The following is an 18082-nucleotide window of genomic DNA, read 5'->3' on the forward strand; positions in this document are numbered from 1 at the left end:
TTTGGCCAATCCAGTTGCACCCGAATGCAATGCCTTACACTTACCTTCAAACTAAGAAAATGTTAGGGTCTAGCCTATCTTCTTCATACAGTTTGAAAGGGTTTGGTCTGGTCCATGAGAGAGGAGGCTAGAAGACTGGCAAAGTGGCATGGAGAGGTGTGTCCTTGTGTTTTCGCCACCCTTGCCATTTGCCAGCAGCTGTAAAGCTGCCAAGTGAGTCACCTGCCTGGAGCCAAATTGAACACATCCCACCTCCAACAGCATTTTGCCTCCTTTGGGAGTAACCTGCCACCATGTGGAGAGACTATCTAGTGAATCCTGGTGACCTCTCAGTGTGCTCCAGTGGTGGTAAAAAGGCTGCCCTTATTGGTGGGCGGTTGGAGAGCATGAGTTGGGACTATGTTAACAAAGGGTGCATGTGGGGCCATGAGGGTGGTTAGAAGGGCATGGCTGAGCATGTAGCATACGAGGAGCCAAAAGAGTAAGTAGGGTTCATAAGGTGGCATAAGTTGACATGGATAGGCACTTGGTGTATGTTAGGCTGGGTTGAAGACCAGAGAGCACTCATTTTGTTTTTTTTTACCTTGCAAGTCCAACAGCACCAGGCCAGTTTGCAAACCCTAGCTCTACACATCATTTGCCCATGTAACTGTATCTGTACAGTTTCCAGGATTGGTGAGCCACTTTTGTTAACACTCTGAAATCTCCCTTCCAGAATGAGAATTCGACTGGCTGAGGCACATGTCCTCAGTGTTGAATTTGTGAAGTTGAGATTTGGTCTGACTCTATACTCCTAACCTGAATGAAAATTCAGCCTGTTGTGTTTTGTAAGGGAAAGTTTATACCAAGTACTCATATGGTCCTATCCCACATTTCTATAACTAGCATCTCACATGTCAGCATTGACAGTCAGAGATAAAATAAGAGCTTTTGTTAAGGTCTGAAGTTGTTCAAGTTCACTGCAAACACCAAGTAAAATGATGGAGTACAGTTATTTGAGCTTATGTTCAGCTTCACTGGAGTAATCAAAGGTAAAGTCTTGGACTTTAGAATAGAACTGCAATGGAGAACTGAAATGCCACATAGTAAGAAGGTTGGGGTTACACAGAGGTTTCTGTTTGAGTGCAATTTGAAAATGCATCATGAAAATACAATATTGCAGTATAATTGGGCCATTAATGCAATAAAGACTTATTGCTACTTCCATTTCAAATATAAGGAGATTTCAGTGTTCCAAGCCTTTGGAGAACATTTGCAGGATCATTGAGCAAACTTAGTGTGCTGCCTTAACGGGTCACGTATGAGCCTTGGAGACATTGTGAACAACTCCTAATTTACTGGCAAAAAACAAGATAAAGGTGATAAGCTGCATATGTGTGTAAAGTTTTACAGCATTTGGTCGTCACATGCACCTGATACATGGAAACGTTTGTGTGTGGCTGGTCGTAAAACACTAGATATGACTCAATAAAATGTGTTTGACTTGAACGACGCTGGCATCAGTGCACTGACCTCAAGGCATTCTTACGCTGTTTGTATTCATTAGCAAAGTCAAATATTTCAGTGGTATCATAGAGTGAAAATTCCAGAATCTTAGAAAAGCACCAGAGGAGAAAAGTCCCTGTAGAGCACATTTGCAAAGGCCATTTGTTGCCCAGAGAGTAAGGTCATTGGGACCGTTACTGAAGCTTGTGGAATTAAACAGAGACTAGGTTCATGCTATTTAAATTAGTTACTTAATTTTTTCCAGAAGCCAGAAGAAATTACTCTGGTCCATATTCACCTCTCTGGCTTTCTCCACAGCTGTAGTGAAAATATAGACAATGATAATCCATTCTTGGACACTGGGCAGGGGTTCCATTTTCACTAAAACTGTGTAAGTAAACAGCATCAGGAATCCCAAATAAGCTATCTGTGGACAATAAAATGGAAAAGAAATGTTAAATAGAATGTTAATTATTGTGAGAAGATTTTGCTAAGAGTTTCGCACAAAGATTAGGCAAGAGTCACAAGTTGTTCTGTTAATACCAACTTCCAATAAGAAGCTGTTTGCTGTAATTTGCCACACATCACTTCTCTATCCTGTATGCTTCTGAGTGCACAAAACACTTCTGCCAAACATTTCTTTTTCATTGAAGCCCCTGTCAAATGTACAGAAACAGTGATAACTAGCTCAAGGTATCCTGAAGTTTTGGGTTACCATGAGCACGACATCTTCTTCCAGGGTCCAAACTTCATATGTAGCAAATCAAAGTTTTGACCACCATATGTATTATTATAACAGAAGAAAGGAAAATCTCATGATCAGTGGCTTAGCAGGATACATCTTTGTCCTATAAATACAGATTAAACTTCAGTGAACCATTAGAATGCAATTTTTTCCCAGTGTACAGTCATTTCTCAAATGTAATATGATATCAGGTAAACTGGTGTTTGGGAGCTATGGAAGAAATGTATTTAAGTACAGAAAATTAAGGCCTAACATTTTGTCTGGTAAATGAAAAACTGCACATCCGAAGTTTCCTTGAGAACTTTGTAACATCACTTATTAACCCTTTGTAGGACCACTTGTGGTAACCTTGAAAACCATTAAGAGTTGAAAATATTTAACAGACAGCAGCATGAGAGTTATTCACATGCCAGTGATGATTGTTTAGACCATCATATCAATCATGGTTTGATATTCTAATTAGCTAGTAGTTGTGGGGTTAGACAAACCGTATGGAACCAGAACTTGACAATCGGGGCACTGTAGAATTCATAAGCTTTTCTTGTCCAAGGGAGTCCTTTCTGTCTTGCACCAATGATTTCATTCACAATTTTTTCTGAGCCGTTTTCTATATCAAACTCCATCTAAGAGAAATAGAAAGCATTCCTGACATGACTATTGCAGACTATTGAATAGATATTTAAAATATGTGAGTATCGAATACAATCCAAAGTGAAAATAAATGGAGGTAATAGGCAATCTTCTAAGTGGCATGTAATGAGTTTGGAGTGAAACCTGGGATTGTTCATGAACCAGACAGGCAGCATTTTACAATATAATTTGAACACAAACTTGTCTTAAGTTAGCTCCTAGTACACCTGAAAACAGGTTTTTCAAAACCAACTTTTTTTAATCACAAGTATCTGGTCTGTCACCTTTGAACAATCTAATATTAGTTGAAAATTACATTTTAAAAAGACATGCAAAACTATTCATGGGTTTCATTGGTGCTTGGTAGTCAGTTTCTGTATAGATTAAAAATATAAATTTAAAAGCTTGTTTTAAAATGCCCAATAATGTCTCACTACTAAAAAAAAATTTCAGAGAAAAGCTAAAACTGCACCCGCTGCAAATCTGAAATAAGAATATTAAAAGGTGGAAAAACCGATGTGGTCAGGCAACATTTGTGGAGATGATATTTCATCAGAACTGAAGAGAAACAGAGAGTAAGAGTTTTTAAACTGGGTGGAAGTGGAGCAGGGGCAAGAGAAATAAATTAAAACTGAATGACGAGTAAATTCAACTTACGAAAATCCCATTTGGATATAATCTTTGTTTCTTCACTATAATCCATTACCACACTTTTTTTTGCTTTTGCATTATAATATTTTTTAATTTAATCTCCACTGGCCTTCACCTTTCACAGATCGTCATCTTTGTTCTTTTTGTCACCTCCTTCTCATCCAGAGACTTAAAAACTCTTAAATCTCTATTTCCCATCAGGTCTGATAAATGATTGTCAACCTGAATCACTAAATTTGTTTCCCTCTACAAATGCTGCCTTACTTGCTGAGTTATTCCAATCTTTTATAAAACTTCTTATTAATTTTATATTGTACTCTGAAGACCAGCAAATGGATATAATTAGAATAAGCTCTCAATAGTGCTTAATTCAATATGCCAGTTTTGTCGACAGATGTGGATTCTAGAATGAATTTGTTTCAAATATTAATGCAAACAACCATGGAAATTTAATCTGTGATTAAAGATTCTGATAACTTGCAGTGGTTTGGCAGATTCCAGGTAAAATCCAACACAATACAGCAGAAATTTTATGCCAAGGTGTTTTAAGGCAAACATTACACTTACAGAAGATTGATCATCCCTGGCAGCGCTGGAGTTTTGTGCACTGCACTGTCGAGCAAACTGATGAAACTCCTGAGATTGAGGTATGTGAGACATTTCAGCTTTACTCTTAAATTCCAGCATCAGAATCGTAGGAGGTAGAAGAATGCTCAAAATGACCTAATAGATAAAAGAAGCCAGATTACAAATCACAACAAAATATTTGCACAATCAATATTGTATAAAGGGAAATAAAGTCAGTGTGATAAAAGTAGAAGATGGTGCAAAAAGGTCATTGATCTGTCAGACTGGGCAGAATCTTATCTCTCCAGCAATGGTGGAGGTGAAAAGGTAGTTAATTGTGCGGGGTGGTGTTGTACATAAACCTTGATGCCTTTGTGACACCACTGAAATTAGGTTCTGCCTTCTTAAAGCGGTGTGTAAGACCACCCATTGTGCCGTAAGAAAGGAAGCTCCAGAATGTTGACCCAGTGACAGAGTTAACATAGTAAGTCAGGATAGTGAGTGGCTTGGACAGGAACTTGCAGTGTTGGTGTTTCCTTATACCTGCTGCCGTTGTCCTTCTTGGTGGTAGAGGTTGCGGCTTTGGAAGGTGCTATCCAAGCAGCTTTGTTGAATTGTTGCAGTGCATCTTGTAAATGATCCATATTGCTGCTACTGTACATCCAGAGTGGAGAGAACGGATGATGAAGGTTCAGATAGGGTGCCAATCAAGCTGCCTGTATTGTCCTGGTTGGTATGAAGCTTTTAGAGTAATACTGGGGTGTACTCATCCAGGCAAGTGGGGAGTCACACTCCCAACTTGTGCCTTGACACACTTTAAAGAAGTCAGGTGAGTAACCAATGGCAGAATTCCTGCTCTTGTAGCCACAGTATTTAGATGGTGGTCCAGTTCAATTTCCAATCAATGGTAATTGGATTCCATGACAGTAATGTTATTGAATATCAAAGCTAACAGTTAGATTCTTGCTAATTGGAGAGGCTTATTACTTGGCACTTGTGTGGCACAAATGTTAACTACAAACAGAAGCACATATATATCAGTTAGGAACAGGAGTTGGCCATTTGGCCGTTCAACCAACTATGCCACATAAAAGATAATGTGGTACAGGCGGTTTCTACAAAGAAACCCATTATCAGCACGAATAGTACGCATGGGTTTAAAAGAACAATTATAGCAACAGCTTCTGAGAACCTATATGGCAGAAGGATAAATAATTAAAAGGAGACAAATATTGCAAGAGTGGATTTCATAATGCACTATTATGTCGAGCAAGAGCAAAATACTGCAGATACAAATTAAAACAGAAATTGCTGCAAAATCTTCACAGGTCTAGCAGCAACTAGGGAGAGGGAAATAATGTAAGTATTTCAAGTTTTTGTCCTCCCATCAGTTTTCTAACAAGATGTATCCAGACAAGATGATTAACTTCAAAGATTCACTGATGCCTGCCATTATGGATGTTGGATAGCTAATTAGAAATGAAGAATGCAGCCATTATTTACTCAAAGCTGTTAAATATTACAGCAGCAAAACCTGCCAGGCAATTTTGCTGTGCTTTTGACCATACTTTGATTGACAGTTTCACTGACTGCAGAGCAATCTGTTTTGATTTTGGTTTGTTTCAGCTCAGATTTCAAAGCAATGAAGAATTTCTACTCTGTTTTAGATTCTTTTCATTTTTATTGAGTTTTAGTCTTGCTGGTTGATGAACTAGCCAGTGGACCATAAATTGGTGCATAAAGTTTGCACTTACATGGAAACATTGTTATTTTCAAGATCAAAGGTACTTCAAGTTACTCTATTACTTTGCTTTACATTTGCCTAAGAAAAATTAATTGCTTCATGTGTCCACTTTATTAGACTTTCTTCTCTATTGACTTTAACTCCAATTAATCTCATTTATAGTCTGGGATATACAAGATGTATAAATGTTGTTTGTTTGTCATTCAGAAAGTTCCAGAAACTAGAAGGTGTCACAGACTATTTCCAGTCAGTTAGCAGCTGCCTAAAAGAATTGTTACACAACCCAGGCAGTCTTGTTAAACTTTTTCCATTTCAGCTGCTGATTCTTGCAAGGACACAATTCCATAATGCACCATAGGCAATGTTTAAAGAACAAATGGGCACCTCAGCAATTAAGCAGCAGAGTGACAAATAATAAGGCAGAACTCAAGTTGTTTATTGCAGTTTTCAGCATAGCCACTGGGATAATTGACCTTCTTGTGAGTTGAAACCATAGTGGAGAAACTGACACAAAGAACTTAAAAATCGTCATAACATGATCATTAAAATTCACTCTTACGTATTTATTAACCAAATTGTGGGATATAGGTAAAGCAGTGTTACTTCTGCAATCATAATTACTTATGCAAGGTAAATGAACTCACACCAGTGTATAATTGTTTCAGCCAAGAGCTGAGTCAACAAGAATGAAAACTATGTGAAGGAAATACATAATTGTTTTTGTATTAGCTAAAATGTGCATGCAAGAATGAAATGTGCCCGCAAACAATGGTAGATGTTACAGACAAATAGATAAGGTGCTGTGAGGGAAAGGGGTTAAGCTAGATATGCCTGTACAAACACTAGTTATAAGCATCTATTTCCTGCTTCTGCAAAAACAAGAACAAACCACAATCAAGAAGTCATGAGGTCATAAGGTCATGCAAGTGAAGGAAACAGATGGTAGTGAAGGAGGAAATACCTAACAATGGACCATGGCGGGATGTGGTCAAACGGCCTTGTGAGGCCAGAAATAAGCATTTTGGCACAGACAAGGCCGGATAAGGCAAGAGATGAACAAGAGTAATGGGCGCCAGTCTTAGAGAAGTGGGAGATATAAACAGGGGAGGAGCAATGGGAGGATGGAATAGGAACGAATTACATAAATGAGTGTACTAGTTGAATTCAGTCTGTGTGTGTCCCTGCCTTGTGGACAGTGGACACCACACCCCTCTTGCAAGAGCGAAATAAATGTCACTACTGATTCAGATCTTGTCTCGAACTGAAATTATTGAAGTGAGTGAGCTTCATTTCTCACAAAATGAACCATACAGAACACATCCAAAGGTACTGAAGACAATAAAAATCAAAATAAGAGGAAGCTGTTGGTGTAATGTTTCACAGTTCATTCGATACTGGGATAGGATCAAACATTTATTAAATAAAATAACTAATCTTTTTCATAGTAAGCTCAGATGCATTATTCTGAAAACAACAGACTGACAGGATAACAGTTACATGAGGAGATCTGCTCTAATTGATCCATCTAATCTACAACATAACCTGTTCATTACCTTAGTCCAAGGACATCTCTGCATGTCCTTGGCCCAACTATCTTCAGCTGCTGTAATAATAGGACACAACAGAGTGCTCAACTGGTACTTAATTCACCACCTTAAACATTCATTCCTGTCGACTGAATGTTGACTCATAGTGCATAGCATGTCTCAGATGCACTGCAGCAACGCATCAGGCTTCTTTGACAGCACCTTCCAAACTCAAATACCTAGAAAGAACTGGGCAACAGAACCACCTATGAGTTCTTCACTAAACCATGCACTTTCTTGACTTGGAACTGAAATACCATTCCCTGACTGTTGTTGGGTCAAATTCCTGGAAATTTCTTCCTCAAGCACTATAAGTGTAGCTACACTGCAAAGACTACAACAATTCAAGAAAGCAGCTCACAATTACCTTCTTTATTAGAGATGGGTATAATTGCTAGCTAAGCCAGTGACACCACATCTTGTAAAAGAACTTTTAGAAATTAAATTATTTGAAGCTTAGAAATTTGAGAAGAATCAACAAGTTCTAACAAGTTGGACATTATCAATCTAGGAGTCAAGAAGCCATTACAAGACTGGATCCTGAAACTGTTGTAGATAAAAGAAAATTTTGGGAAGAATATTCCCTGCCCACTGCTGTTTCTTTACCTTAAACCACGAGTTCTTCCTCATATTCAGCCGTCCCATCCAGATATCAGTTAGGAGCATCTGAGTGCATGTGTGGGAGACAAAGGGCCGAAGTCCTGATGACACTGCCAGTTTCAAACATGTGGAATTGCTCCAATTCTTCAGCTCATATGTCAGCAGTTTCATTGCCATTCGTTCATTCTGTTTGAATGCTTGGTCTAAAAGATCCACAGCAAGCTGTCCAAATTCCCTAGGATATGAGGTTCATCGTGCATAGAAGGAAGAAATAAATAATCTTGTTTAAAAAATAAAAGCAATACCAAACCTTTTTATAGCCATAAAAATGAAGTTTTAAACACAGTAATAGCAATATTGTTCAGAAGATGGTTGGAAGTAATGGTATATGGTTATCCCAATTGTAAAATGAGAGATTGCTTGTGGATATTTCCTTCACACTGTTGTTGAAGGTCTATTGCCTGACAATATACATTATTGTGCTAACTTACTAAAAGGTATAGGACAAATGCATGGTGGCTAGGAGCTGGAGAGGTGTGGTGTGTTGAGCATCTAACATGAGTTTTATATGCCCTTTAGAATCACTTTCGGCACATATTTTGATTTAAAACATCTTAGAGGTCAATACTTCTGCCTGTGAACTCAGAGTTCCCCAGGAACAAAGCTCAGAATAACAGTGAGCAGAACTGAATCACAACAGGAGCAGGAGTTCACATGCTGATGTGAAGTGAATAAAAAAATGACTGAGTTTGTCTACGTTGGCATTTGATTCTAAACATAGCATCTCTGCAGATGACCATGTCAGACTAGGGCCCTGGTTACATCAGGGTCCAATTACCAGAGCCTGGGGGCCAATGTGCTCAGGTCAGGGGCTTGTGACAGAGGCTGGGAGCAAAGGCCAGGAACATCATCTTGGCTCACCATTTCTCTCCCTGCCCCTAGGTCAGACATACATAGATCCCTGAAACCTAATGAAACAGATGTTCATATTTGACTTGAAGTCTGCACTACTAAAGGCAAGACATGGGCTTTATTATTTAAATATTTCAACTAGCAATTTGACAAGGAGACGGTCTGAAATTATGAATTTTTGGAATTCTCAATGCCAGAGAACTTTAGGTGCTCAATATTGAGTACGGAGTAAGAAAAATATAAATGGATTTTGAGGAGCTAAGGATAATAATACATTTAGAGATAGTGAAGAATTGTAAGGTTGAGGTGAAAAAAATTCAACTGTGATCTGTTATTGACAGGCAAGGCTCAATATGCCAAATGGCCTATTGCAACTTTTATTTCATGTGTTCTTATTTAATAACATCTTGTTTAATTTGAAAGCCATTTAACAGTGAACGTTCAAAGTGAAGGAAAATTATTTCTTGTGAGACGCATATTTCATGGAAAATGGAAGAAATTAATGCTGGGACCTTACATTGTTCTTGATCTATATTAATCTCTTGGTTGAGGAGCGGCTTGTATTGTAGCCAAATTTGGTGATATATAAGATGAGTAGGAAAGCAGGATGTGAGGAGAATACAACGAGTGGAATCTGATTCTTCCCTAGAAGGGCAGTATCCTTTAAGGGCTTCAAGTGGCTATTTAATGGTCTCTTCATGCTAATGACTGTGTTCAACCAGCAGCAGACATGGGCTACATATCATACAACGTGCCAGGAAAATGGCAACACGGTAAGTGCCTAATTTTCTAAGGTACTTCAAACTAGATCGAAATACCAACATAAATGCATGTAAATGTATATCGAGAAAGCTTAAACCATTTAATTTTCCCTTTTATTTTTTGGAATGAGATGGGGGGAGGCTACAAACAGGGAAAGAAGTACACTACACTTTGACCTTTATTTATTTCATTAAGTTATGTGCCATGCACAATCGAAATACATTTAAGATGACACATTGTAACACTTCAGCTGAATCAATACTACAATAAATCAGGCCAGGTGTGTGGAATGCTTGCACGGTTGCTGCTACCAACTCTCCAGCCAGTGAACAGGCCCAATGCTGCATAAACATTAAAATGTAGCCAAAGAAAGGGATACAGATATGTTGTGTGAATGAGAAGAAATGTGACAGATAGACTTTCATGTCGGAAACTGTGAAGTTATCCAGTCTGATAAGAATAGAAAAGCTAATTATATAAACGGAGAGAGTGTAGAATGCTGTAATCCAGAAAGATTTGTACATCTTGTACATGAATGACAGAAAGTGAGCATGGAAGAAAACCCAATAATAGTAGAATACAGTGTGAAATTTTGTTCTCCTAAAGGAGGGCTAGATTTTCATTAGAAGGAGTTTAGTAAAGGTTCACTAGATTAATTGCTGAGATGAAGAGGTTGTCATTTGAGGAAAGGAGTGGAGTTTGGGCTTACATTCAATAGAATGAAGAAAAATAAGAGGCAACCTTATTGAAATGTATAAGATTCTGAGGGGCTTGTAGATTCAGAGAGGATGTTGCAGCTTCTGGGGGAATGCAGAACGAGCAGACATTGTTTCAGAATAATGCACATTCATTTCAGATTAAGACGAGGAGGACTTTCTTCTCCCAGAGGATCATTAGTCTTTGAAATTCTCTCTCACAGAAAGCAGTAGACATTGAGTTATTGAACACTCGAGGCTGTTTTACAAGGAAATAAGGGTTATGGGGTGGGGGAGGCAACCAGGAAAGTAGTTAAGATGACAATTTAATCTTTCATGACCTAATTGAATGGTAGAGCAAGTTTGAGGGGCTAAATGTCCACACCTGCCACTATTTCTTATTTGTTTCTTTGGTCAACAGTTTTCAGACAGCATATAGAATAGTCTAACTTGTTTTGAGATCTACTTAAGTTTTATTCTTAACCACTTCAACACGTTGCTGTTATTTAAGAGAAAAGTGAATAGTGATCAATCCTACGTGGAATACTGTTTTAGCTGTTCTGAGATGTCATCCATCATGTTGCTCTGCTTTGCCTCATGAGCCATTGCCCTGTACAGTTTGCAGGCCACAACTGCCTTAGCCATGGCTTCTTCTCCATGCTGCCAGAAGAACATGGCCATCCTCTGACGTTTCATCAACACAGCCCACACTAACAGGTCATTGTAGGGATAAATAAAACCTGCAGAATCGTGCTCCACTGTACAACTCAAATCGTTTTTTTGGTTCCTTTTTGACTTATTGTTTGAAGATGACTTTTCCTGTGAAAACATTACAATTTAAAGTGATTAAAAAGTAGCAAAGACATTGCATCCTACCAATCATGTTAGGATAGGAGGGAACGTAATACAATCAAAGGAGCAGGGGATCAGCTATCTCCCACCACTTTAAAGCCCGTTTTCCATCTGTCACAATTAGCAAGCAGCTATAACACCTCAATTAAAACTTAGCTTACTATAAATTAAGCAATTATCAAGGTTTATTTGAGTGAAAGAAAGAATTTTTATAACTTGCAACTGTTAAAACAGCATAAAATGTGACATGTGGAGGCGGAGGAGATTGGAGAGACATTAAATCAGTACTTTTCATCAGTATTCACTCAGGAACAGGACACTGTTGCTGATGTGAATATGGAATCACAAATAATTAGAATGGATGCCCTGGAAATATGCAGGGAAGAGGTTTTGGGAATATTGGAAAGGATGAATATAGATAAGTCTCCTGGGCCTGATGGCATTTACCCCAGGATCCTATGGGAAGCTAGGGAGGAGATAGCAGAGCCATTGGCCTGGATTTTTATGTCGTCATTGTCAACGGGAATAGTACCAGAGGACTGGAGGATAGCGAATGTGGTCCCATTGTTCAAGAAAGGGAGTAGGGATAGCCCTAGTAACTATAGGCCAGTGAGTCTGACTTCAGTGGTGGGCAAAGTCTTAGAGAGAATGGTAAGGGATAAGATTTATGAACATCTGGGTAGGAATAACGTGATCAGGGATAGCCAGCATGGTTTTGTGAAGGGCAGGTCGTGCCTCACAAACCTTATTGAGTTCTTTGAGAAGGTGACTAAGGAAGTGGACGAGGGTAAAGCAGTAGATGTTGTGTATATGGATTTTAGTAAGGCGTTCGATAAGGTTCCCCATGGTAGGCTAATGCTAAAACTTCGGAGGTATGGCATTGAGGATACATTAGAGGTTTGGATTAGGAATTGGCTGGCTGGAAGGAGACAGAGGGTAGTAGTTGATGGATTATGTTCATCTTGGAGCGCAGTTACTAGCGGTGTACCACAAGGATCTGTTTTGGGACCATTGCTTTTTGTTATCTTTATAAATGATCTAGAGGAAGGACTTGAAAGCTGGGTAAGCAAGTTTGCGGATGACACAAAAGTCGGTGGAGTTGTGGATAGTGAGGAAGGAAGTGGTAGGTTACAGAGGGATATAGATAAGTTGCAGAGCTGGGCGGAAATGTGGCAAATGGAATTCAATGTAGCTAAGTGCGAAGTCGTTCACTTTGGTAGGAATAACAAGATGATGGATTACTGGGCTAATGGTAGGCTAATTGGTAGTGTGGATGAGCAGAGGGATCTTGGTGTCCATGTACCCAGATCTCTGAAAGTTGCCACCCAGGTAAATAGTGCTGTGAGGAAGGCATATGGTGTACTGGGCTTTATTGGCAGAGGAATTGAGTTCCGGAGTCCTGAGGTCATGTTGCAGTTGTATAAGACTCTGGTGAGGCCTCATCTGGAGTATTGTGTGCAGTTTTGGTCGCCATACTATAGGAAGGATGTGGAAGCTTTAGAACGAGTGCAGAGGAGGTTTACCAGGATGTTGCCTGGAATGGTAGGAAAATCTTATGAGGAAAGGCTGAGGCACTTGGGGCTGTTCTCATTGGAGAAGAGAAGGTTTAGGGGAGATCTGATAGAAGTGTATAAGATGATTAGGGGTTTAGATAGGGTAGATACTAAGAACCTTTTACCGCTAATGGAGTCAGGTGTTACTAGGGGACATAGCTTTAAATTAAGGGGAGGTAGGTATAGGACAGATGTTAGGGGTAGATTCTTCACACAGCGGGTTGTGAGTTCATGGAATGCCCTGCCCGTATCAGTGGTGAACTCTCCTTCTTTATGGTCATTTAAGCGGGCATTGGATAGGCATTTGGAAGTTATTGGGCTAGTATAGGTTAGGTAGGATTCGGTCGGCGCAACATCGAGGGCCGAAGGGCCTGTACTGCGCTGTATCCTTCTATGTTCTATGTTCTAAACACACAAAGACACAGGATTAAAATAAAAGAGGAGGGCTCTGGTACAAAAAGGAAGATAAAAGTAAATGCAGTTTAAAAGTTCTTAAGTCCTTTAGTTGCAAGAGTGAAGCTTGAGTCCACAGCATTGTCTTAGTTTCTTATCAGTGATAAGATTTGAATAACCTTTAGTTCTCAATGAATGATTACTTTCCCAAGTTGCTTTATCATGGGCACTTCTCTTGAAAGATGATAAGGCACAGAGTGAGGGAGAAAAAGTGTTCTAGCTCTTGTTTGCATATTACATTTTTTCCTTGTCAAAATAAAACAACAGGACTGCAGATGCTGGAAATCGAAAACAAAAACAGAAATTGATGGAAAACAATGGATGATAATGGAATAGTATAGGTTAGATGGGCTTCAGATTGGTTTACAGGTCGGCGCAACATCCAGGGCCGTAGGGCCTGTACTGCACTATAATGTTCTATGTTCTAAGTCTGGCAATATCTGTGGAGAAAAATCAGAGTTACTGTTTTGGGTCCAGTGACTCTTCTTCAAATCCTCTTCAAAACTGAGTAAGAGCCCACAAATTGTAAACGAGTGTAGGAAACCCTCTCAAATGTAAAGGATTTCTTAACCAAAATGGTCTCAACTTGCTTCAAAAAGTTGACCTTTCCAAATACATTGTGACTAAATTTTGAACTTCCTTCATTGTTTCTCAACTACATATTTCCAGTTCTTTCCCCAGCACTCAGATGACCGTTATCAAATTAAAGTTGCATGCAGATCTTCCATGTTTAATCAACATAAATCCAAGGGTGCAATTTTACATAAACTCAAGAAATCAAAATGGAGAAAAGTGTTCTATTATTCGGTTTCTTTAACTTAGTTTGCTCTATTGAACAAAAAGTCAGTTACGTCCAGTGGTGGAAAGTAATAATACAATATACTGTGTTGAGAAACATGGGCTATAAATTGAACTTAACAAAATTACGTATTATTAGCTAACCGGTTGCTGTACAACCTTGCTACAATGGGCCGAATTGATAATGTTCATCTCTAAATTTATGGTTTTAATAAGTATAACAATGTATGCACCTAAAACACAATCTCAATTTAATTTAAAAATCTTTTTCATTGCAAAGCTTAATGAAGTAAAGTATTACTTATTTTGGCAGTATTGTTCCCATTCCATTATATATTTCATAGAAGTTTGATAATATAAGGAAATAAATAGGTTATATGTTCTCAACCATCTGAATTTGACAGACTTGGTTAACACATTGCTTATTCAGGAGTGAGGAAAACTTAGTTTGATTTTTAACTTTATCATCATCCTACTTCATGTCATATTGCAAAGTAAATGTAAAAGTTTAACACTAATAATGAGGAAATGGAAGGGTTTACCTTGCGTTTGTATGGCTGAGCTGTTCTAATGAACTGAGAGTGAAGCCTCTGTTCATCACTTTGTACTCTGGCAGCTGTTTCTCTGTTCTGATTCAAGGAATGGTTGCTCCAGGTTTGAGTGAGACTGGTGACAGCATGACGTCTAACTCGCTGTGGAAAAGATTTTTTTTTCTTAGCTACATGTACATACAATATATCTACAATTATACTAGCAATGTTTTTGTGAATCAGTTTTATCTATTATGCATCTATCTGTAATATGATAGGTTAATATTAGTTCCTGATGAAGGGCTTTTGCCCGATACATCGATTTTCCTGCTCTTTGGATGCTGCCTGACCTGCTGCGCATTTCCAGCACCGCACTCTCAACTCTAATCTCCAGCATCTGCAATCCTCACTTTCACCTAGTATTAAAACCCTACCTCCTCGACTGTAAGTTGCTAACACTGTTCTTTGTACAGTTTGGTGTACACATTTACTGTATAAGAGAGAGAGAGAGATTGTGAGTAAGTGAGTGCGTGTGTGAGAGAGAGTGTGTGTGTGTAGATATCTCACAGCATGTCATCGAAGAAATTTCTAACTAACATAAGGAAAGCCAATTCAATAGTAGTAGAGCCAAATGCTGTCTTGGCATATAGAGATATAGCATAGTCAATCAGACCTCGATATCAACCTTACAGCTTCTAACACAAAACTGCTACTCAAAACTGGAGTAAATTAAAAGATGTTAGTAGGCTTATTCAAGCTGTCAGTCTCAGTGAGGAAGAATAGGGAAATGTACACTTTAAACTGGAAGAAATATCTGGAAGAGATATAAACTGGAAGAGATATACATTTCCTATTGAGCAATTAGTTACATGGACGATTTCCTAGAATGTTAACCTGACAAAATATTGTAGCAATAATACTCAAATATGACTTATGAATAATTAAATTTGAATTTGTTTCATAACTTGCCACATAGTTGGCACAATGGCTCAATGGTTATCCATGCTGCCTCACAGCACCAGAGACCCAGGTTTGATGCCAGCCTTGGGTGACTGTCTGTGTGGAGTGTGCCTGTTCTCCCCATGTCTGCATGGGTTTCTATCAGGTGCTCCGGTTTCCTCCCACAGTCCAAAGATGTACAGGTTAGGTGGACCTGCTAAATGCACGCTTACAGGGATAGGGTAGTGGGCTATGTTTGAGTTGGATGCTCTTCAGACAGTTTGTGCTGACTTGATGGGTCAAACAGCCTGTTCCCACACCGTAGGGATCCTATGATGCTAATTTATTGGTTGAAATGACTCAATGTGCTTCGAGCAATGAGTCAGTTTTTCTAAGTACAGTGACAGTGGTATAGGGAAATACAGCAACATTTGAAACCAACAATATCCTATAAACGGCATTACATGACTGACAAGTTAATCGGCTTTTGCTTCTTGCACCGATTGAGGGAGAAATATTTGCCAGAATGTCAAAAGAACTGCTCTAATTGGAGTATCAACATCAATTCATGTGCACCTCCTGAAACAGGCAGGTCAGTTTAACATCTACCAGCAGCATTGTCATTGCTGTCAAGTGGATTGTCAGCTCAGTTCATACATTCAAACCTGGCTGCATGACTAATCTTCATAACCCATTGACCCAGAGGCAAAGGCACTAAGTGTTTTGCTAAACTTAAATACTTGACTGCACATGTCAAAACCATCTGGACTAAAAACATCCAGCCTCGTGCTCGCAAAAAAGTGAGAGGAAATAGTTATTTCAAACATCAATGAATTATAATTTCAGGAATACCCATAACAAGATTAGCTTCTCTGATTTAGAAATCTTATTTCCAGTGCTAATCAGATTGATAATGATCCACTCCTACACTGGAGATTCCTGGCGCAGGAGCATTGAAGAAAGTCTTCGTAGAAACTAGGTCCCTTTTTGCAGCAATCAGTGCTTTGTGATTTAAATGCCCAGTAACACAGCCAGCCACTTTGACAGCTCCTGTGAAAGTGTTTGTACTGTAAGGCAAGCATGGGATTAGGGTCACACTGAGGGTTTAGAATGCTATGCAGTAGAGTGCCTCATGGGTGAAGATGTAGATGTCAGTATGGTGAGGTCGAGTACCAGGCCAGTAGAGTGGCAGTGTGCCGGGTAAGTGAATGAGAGCTTAGGGTTGACCAGGGTCGGGCTGGGGTCAGATCAGGGAAGAGAGGTCAGGCTGGACCAGGACAGGGTCTCCATCAGGGTTGAGTCTGGGAGGGATGTTGAGCTGGAGTGTAGGTGAGTCAGATTGAGGTGGGGAGAAGCCCAGGAAGTTTGGCCCAGGGCAGGGTCAGGAAGCAAAGGGATCACACTGGAGACATTGTTGGGGTTGGGTCAAGTGGGGTTGGGTCTGACCAGGGTCAGTTTGGGCGTCTGGCAGGGTGGTGGGGTGATGTCACATCCAGTTGGTAGATGGGTGAAGTTATTCAGGAAGGCTCAAGCCAGTGGCTGATGGGTGTCAGATTTGGACTGTAGATTTGGGGTCAGGGATGTGATTGTTGGGTCAGGCAAGGTCAAATCCAATCAGATCAGAGGCAGAGATAGACTGAAGTTGGGATCTGGGTGAGGTAATGTCTGGGTGGCATAGTTCAGAGATCAGTGGTGAGCTGGGACATCAGTATAATAGTTACGCAGGAATTAGAGGAGTGTTTTGATTCTGTAACATTTCCAGGTTAAATGTAAAGATTAAGCAAGTCAGCACTCTCCAAAATTTCTAATGTTAAGAATTCTTTACAGACTATTCCACCAAAAATGTTAATTTTCAAGGCAATTCCCAAAGAGTCTGCTTCATGGGGATTTTACTTGGTCCTGATGTGCAACTACTGCTACTCTGACTCCCTGACTATCTAAATACCTGGCCCAATATTTAGAATAATATTAGCTTCATGGCATTTAATGATCCAATGGGATTCAACCAAAACATAATGAGACTATGCCCATCAGACATGAGAGCATCTAATTGGTCCTTACCTTGTGTTGTCTGTAGAGGCTATTATATAGGAGTCTGAAGGATTTCCGTGTATAGAGGCTTCTGTAAGCACCTCCTACCAGGTATTCCATCACCAATCCAATGTCAATCAAAGTGACTTTGTAGCCAGGAGGGAGGTTGCTCTAGGAACAGAAGTTTGCATCAGAATTCTCAATATAATACATGCAATTTTATTTGTGCTGAGAAGTTCTCCTCAATCCTGTCATTTCTTATTGATGGGACTTCTTTCAGTTTAAGTTCTAGTTTAACTTTTTAATAATTATTCAAGCAAAGAATATGTTCAATCCCCATACATAAGTTATGTGGAAGCATGCTGAGCCTACAGTTCCCAACAGAGTTTTTCATGGCAACTCCTTGGCCAACCAGAGTTGACCTGTGAACCAATCAAATGTTGTGATAATTTGGAATTTGGTATTATTGCATCTTGTCCTTTTCAATAGGAGACCAAAATCTTCCACAATATTCCTTTCTTTTCAGCAATATTCAAGTTCTGTACTACA

General features: G+C 39.3%; 1 protein-coding gene across 1 annotated transcript in view; it reads right to left on the bottom strand.

Annotated features, from left to right (window-relative positions):
• LOC132825905 (transient receptor potential cation channel subfamily M member 6-like) overlaps positions 1–18082 on the bottom strand; it is a 160000-nt gene that overhangs the window by 76027 nt on the left and 65891 nt on the right. The window contains exons 14-20 of the mRNA XM_060841531.1: positions 17564–17704; positions 14576–14725; positions 10916–11196; positions 8015–8243; positions 4079–4234; positions 2719–2853; positions 1784–1912 (exon numbers count right to left, since the gene is read on the bottom strand). Coding sequence (XP_060697514.1) covers positions 1784–1912; positions 2719–2853; positions 4079–4234; positions 8015–8243; positions 10916–11196; positions 14576–14725; positions 17564–17704 — 1221 coding nt within the window. The remainder of the gene's footprint in view (positions 1–1783; positions 1913–2718; positions 2854–4078; positions 4235–8014; positions 8244–10915; positions 11197–14575; positions 14726–17563; positions 17705–18082) is intronic.

The sequence above is a fragment of the Hemiscyllium ocellatum genome, chromosome 2 (genome assembly GCF_020745735.1).
Source record: "Hemiscyllium ocellatum isolate sHemOce1 chromosome 2, sHemOce1.pat.X.cur, whole genome shotgun sequence".
NCBI classification, from domain to species: domain Eukaryota; kingdom Metazoa; phylum Chordata; class Chondrichthyes; order Orectolobiformes; family Hemiscylliidae; genus Hemiscyllium; species Hemiscyllium ocellatum.